This window comes from Danio rerio, chromosome 12 (assembly GCF_052040795.2).
Source record: "Danio rerio strain M-AB ecotype USA chromosome 12, GRCz13ab, whole genome shotgun sequence".
Classification (NCBI taxonomy): Eukaryota; Metazoa; Chordata; class Actinopteri; order Cypriniformes; family Danionidae; genus Danio; species Danio rerio.
The window spans coordinates 1,961,501-1,967,500 of record NC_141032.1 but is presented as its reverse complement, the minus strand read 5'-3'; the positions used below and the strand labels follow the sequence as shown (position 1 = coordinate 1,967,500).

The window sequence follows — 6,000 nt, the reverse complement described above, 5'->3', positions numbered from 1 at the left end:
TGCCGATGCCTATAGCCAGATTCCTGCAAGAAACAGACACTGTCAGCACACCAGCTCTCAGACGAGAGCACATGCGGATCCTTCACAGCGCTCAGAGTTTTCATCTCTTAAATTCACACATGATCTCAGCGAGAGTTTTAACAGCTCGAGTTGAGAAACGGCTGTTGACTAAAGCTCTCCGGCTCAATCAGATGAAGGGTTTTTCTGAAGCGCAGCACATGGGTGTGCCGGACCGCAAAGACCAGGAAAAACACGGGTTACGGATGGGGCACGGACTACATCTGGAAGTGCACTGTTGTGCTTGGATAAACCTGTGCCAAACTCTCTCAGAAACCATAGCATGAGCTTTTTAGCCTACGCTTACCTTCAATTCTGAAGTATTTTGTTGCTTCAGAACACTCTCAGAGTCTCACACATGCTTTAAACGATCAAATAATGATAAAAAAAAGTTTCCCACTATTCCTCCGACATTATCAATATATTAGCAAATGTTCCTTTCTGCTCACAACTGAAGACTTGCTTTGACTGGATCCTTTGAATCAATGAATCGATTCAATGAGTGAATGGATCGTTTGACTAGATCATTTAGAGACTCCGATATGAATCAGTGAATTGTTAGAAGACTCACTCAGTAATTGGATGTCTTATGTTTGAATGAGTCAGTTTTTAACTGAATCATTTTAATCAGTAGATCTTTAACTGGACATTTCCTCTGACCGAATCATTTGACTCAGTAGATCTTTACTAGAGAATCGCTCAGACCAGATCATTTGAATCAGTTTAATTAGAGATTTCTTCTGACCGGATCATTTGAATCAGTAGATTTTTATCTAAAGAATCGCTTAGACCAAATCATATGATTCAGTAAATCTTTAACTTGGTCTGTCATTTGCATTTGATTTAGTCAGTTGTTGAAGATGATCTGACTGGATCACATGAATCAGTGAATCTTTAACCAGAGACTCCCTTAGATTCACTCTAATAAGATCATCAAATTCAGAAAACCTTTGTGTCATTAGAATTAGCAAATTTTTAGAGAATCGTTCTGATCAGATCATTTGAATCAGTACATCTTTAACTGGAGAATCGCTCTGACTGAATCATTTAAATCAGTAGACCTTTAACTGCAGAATCAGTTTGATAGGATCATCTGATTCAGTGTGTCATTTGAATTAGTGAATTTTTAACTAGAGATTCACTCTGACCTGATCATTTGTATCAGTACATCTTTGACAGGAGAATCGTTCTGACAAGATCATTTGAATTAGTAAACCCTTTAAGTGAAGAATCGCTCTTATAGGATCATCTGATTCAGTAAACCTTTGTGTCATTTGAATTAGTGAATCTGTAACAAAAGATTCACTCTGACCAGATAATTTGAATCAGTACATCTTTACAGGAAAATTGTTCTGACAAGATCATTTGAATAAGTAACTCTTTAAATAGACAATATGATTCAGCCTTGACTGAATCATTTGAATCAGTAAATCTTCAACTGGAGAATCGCTCTGACTAAATCATTTGAATCAGTAGACCTTTAACCGAAGAATCGCTCTGATAGGATTATTTGATTCAGTAAACCTTTGTGTTATTTGAATTATTGAATCTTTAACTAGAGATTTACTCTGAGCAGATCATTTGAATCAATAGACCTTTAACTGGATAATCATTCTGACCAGATCATTTGAATCAGTAAATCTTCAACTAGAGAATCGCTTTGACTGAATCATTTGAACCAGTAAACCTTTAACTAAAAATAACTCTGATAGGATCATCTGATTCAGTAAACCTTTGTGTCATTTGAATTAATGAATCTTTTACTTGAGATTCACTCTGACCAGATCATTTGAATCAGTACATCTTTGACAGAAATTCATTCTGACAAGATGACTTGAATCAGTAAATCTTTAACTGGAGAATCACTCTGACTGAATCATTTGAATCAGTAGACCTTTAACTGGAGAATCACTCAGACTGAATCATTTGAATCAGTAGACCTTTAACTGGAGAATCACTCTGACTGAATCATTTGAATCAGTAGACCTTTAACTGGACAATCACTCTGACTAAATCATTTGAATCAGTATACCTTTAACTGGAGAATCACTCTGACTGAATCATTTGAATCAGTAGACCTTTAACTGGAGAATCACTCTGACTGAATCATTTTAATCAGTAGACCTTTAACTGGAGAATCACTCTGACTGGATCATTTGAATCAGTAGACCTTTAACTGGAGAATCACTCTGACTTAATCATTTGAATCAGTACATCTTTAACAGGAGAATCATTCTAAACAGATCATTTGAATCAGTAAATCTTTAAATGGACACTAGCTCTGACTGAACCATTTGAATCAGTAGACCATTAACTGAAGAATCGCTCTGATAGGATCATCTGATTCAATAAATCTGTGGGTCATTTAAATCAGTAAACCTTTAACAGGAGACAAAAACAAAGCAGGAGACCATTGTTAACAAAAAGACTCGCTTTATGATTAGATCATTTGAATCACTGAGCTAAAACCGCATTATTTCCTGGAAATTCTAGCATGAATTTGCCTGAGAGAAATACGATAGACTCTGATTGATTTTAAAATGATTATTATTCTTCATTATGTCCCAAAAACAATAGATTCTAGATGATTTAGCACTTTTTAATTCCTCAGATGCATTAAAGTGCTGAATACTGTTTCACTATGCAATAACTCTTATAGTATGGACTTGTGGTACATTATCATTACAGCAATCGCCCTGGGTGTGAACATGCCCTTAAATGTTTTCCAGCCGGAGTGTGTCAGCGCGCATTAACTCAAGCGAGGCTGGAAGATCAACACTTCATTAGCATTAGCTGTGCAATGGAGGATGATGTTGACTTGGGGTGGTCTTCACGGTGGTCCTGAACTGATAAGCAGCTCGTATTTGTTTGTCTTACACTCGTGCGCCTCTAAAAAAGGTTTTCCCGGAGCCTCCCAGAGTCAGCGTTCACAAAGCAAGAAAAGCCTCTCTGTTTCTGCAACCCCAAACCCTCTTTCATTGCCTCCTTCAGTCTCTGCTGCTGTACGATGTGCTCGCGCTGGCACCGAATCAATGTTCGGCCCCCGGAGAACTACGATTAATGACAGAGAGTCACGGAAAGCCTTACAGAAACACTGGGATGTTTGGAGATTTTGAGGGAGATGCAGAATCAGGATTCCTTCCATTAAAGACAAAACCAGAGATGGCGAAGAACACTCTGGGCTATTCGGAAGAGCTCTGAGAAATACTACAATAATATACACAATATAATATAAAGTCTTGTCGTCTATTCAAGTTTTAGGAACAGCAAATAATTACTGGACTTCTAATTGATTATTTGGTGTCAGAAGTGGCTCATATGAAAGGCGAAGGCCTCTAGATGATGTTTATTTGAACACAATTAAATCTGATCATGTCTTGATGTTGACTGATTTGATTAGGACAGTGCGGTCTGACTTTGCTTAGACTAAAGTCTCATCACTGAGCAGAAATAATGTCCAGTATAGAATATAAAGTCCTGCTGCAGTGGAGACAGAATGAATGTTGTGTCTGACTCCATCATGAGCTTGGAGGACTGCATCCATACATCTCTGACATGACCCAAATCACTGATTAATAAAGTCATCTGGAATGGTGAGGAAAGCATTCAGCAGGACTCCCAGAGATCATCTTTTGATTCATCTTCAACGCCTCTTCCTCCATCTTACCCCAGACATGCTCAATAATGTTCATGTCTGGTGACTGGGCTGGCCAATCCTGGAGCAGCTTGACCTTCTTTGCATTTAGGAGCTTTGATGTGGAGGCTGAAGTATGAGGAGCGCTATCCTGCTGGAGAATTGTCCCTCTCCTGTGGTTTGTAATGTAATGGGCAGCACAGATGTCTTGATACCTTGATGTTGCAGATCTCTCGCACCCCCCCATACTGAATGAAACCCCAAACCATGATTGTTCCTTCACCAAACTTGACTGATTTCTATGAGAATCGTGGCTCCATGCTGGTTCCAGTAGGTCTTCTGCAGTATTGCTGATGTTTGGGATGCAGCTCAACAGATGATTCAGCAGAGCAATCCACCTTCTGACACTTTTCCAAATGATCAACTAGAAGGCCAGTTATTATTTGTAGTTCTTACAACTGAGATTGACGATAAGACTTATGCCAGTGTGTCAGTATACACTACCTGACACAACCCGCACTCTCAGAAATAAACATACGTGAGCTTTCTCTGGGGTGGTACCTTTTCGAAAGCTACAAATCTGCGCCTAAAAGGTCCATATTAATACATCAAGGGTCCATATTAGTACCTAAACATTTTAAGGAGGAACACTTTTGTATTTTTTAGGTACTAATATCGACCGTTGAGGTATTAATATGAAACCTTTTAGGTACAAATTTGTATCTTTCGAAAAGGTACCACCCCAGTGACAGCTCACGTACCTTTATTTCTGAGAGTGCAGGCTCATTCTGAAAACGGTCTAGTGGACGTTTCTGGAGACCACCAAATACGTACTGCGAGGAACATATTTATAAAATTAATTACATTTTATTTATTTATTTATTTATTTATTTATTTATTAATTTAATTTAATTTAATTAATTTATTTAATTGTATTTATTTATTTAATTATATACATATTTATTTATTTGATTTTATTTATTTATTTATTTATTTCATTTATTTATTTATTAATTAATTTTATTTATTAATTATTTATTTATTTAATTTTATTAATTTAATTGTATTTATTAATTTAATTTTATTTATTTATTCATTTATTTAATTTTATTAATTAATTAATAAATTTATTTACATAATTTAATTTATTTATTTTTGTAATGCTATTTTTTTAAGCACATCTTTAAATGCTAATTAAATCAATTAAGTCAATTTTAATTCTTGCATTCGTTTACTTCACTAAACGCGACATGTTTAACCTGTCCACAATAGGATGCATTCAGAAAACAGATGGGCTGAATTTCCACCTCAACCCGACTTCAGAGAAGAGGAGGAGAAATGCAGAAGGGATGAGGAGAGGACGGGAGGAACTGTGGCGCGGCATAATGAAAAAGCCTGAAGAAAAAGCCAAGGGGAGGTTTAGGAGAAGGGCGAAGTGAACTCGTTCACACAGTGAGACGCCGCCACTGGAAACAACAGCCCTTCTCACCGTTTCAGAAACACGTTTTCCCATCCCCAGGAATCCTTCTCTGGCATATTTGACTTTTTTCTATTTCTGTTCGTCTGTTTATCCGCCTCTGAGGACAGACAGCAGAACCGCAGCGCTCAGCAGGAAAACAGGGTGGAGAGCGCAAATCCACAAGGCCTTCCTCTGCTTAATACATAAACTACTAAATGGATTGGAGATGTGGGTTTGTGATACCAAACATCTGACTTATTATGGCCCTATTCATTCATTCATTTGCTTTTTTCGGCTTAGTCCCTTTATCAATCTATTATTCTTGCGATTGTGCTACCCACTGTGCCACCGTGATGCCCTGGCCCTGTTCATATGATATAAAATAAATATGGCGTCCCCAGAATGTGTCTGTGAAGTTTGAGCTCAAAATATCATGACAGCTTGTTAAGGGGGCTAATAATATTGACCATAACCAGTTAAACTCTGCTGTTATTTGGGGATTTCCGCCTGGATTTTGCCTACCCAAATTTAAAAGCTTCCCAAATCCACATGCAGAGGTGTAAATGCAAAAATGTGGTATCATTTTAAAGAAAACCCTTTGAATTTTCATACAACACTATTGAAAGTGTTTAAAATATCTGTATATGTCGTCTGTGTTATAATAAACACCTAATAAAAGAGGCGCTTTTTGTATTTTTTTTTTATAAACTCAAATGTGAAAGTGTCTCTTTTAGGTTGTGTGTGGTCTAGCGTGCTGTAATTAATGTTGGTGGTTCCTGCACATGTCTGTAATCATAGGAAAACAGAAAAATGTCTCCACCATAATCTATGCAGAAGTTATTGTATTCCA

At 37.1% G+C, this 6,000-nt stretch overlaps 1 protein-coding gene across 17 annotated transcripts in view; it reads right to left on the bottom strand.

The window, feature by feature from the left end:
* The window catches only part of slc39a11 (solute carrier family 39, member 11), a 224,203-nt gene that overhangs the window by 3,158 nt on the left and 215,045 nt on the right, over window positions 1–6,000 (bottom strand). For all 17 annotated transcript variants that reach the window (XM_087275587.1, XM_087275597.1, XM_087275590.1 and 14 more), the window contains one exon: window positions 1–23. This exon is cut by the window's left edge and continues 76 nt beyond it. In XM_087275587.1, coding sequence (XP_087131713.1) covers window positions 1–23 — 23 coding nt within the window. The remainder of the gene's footprint in view (window positions 24–6,000) is intronic.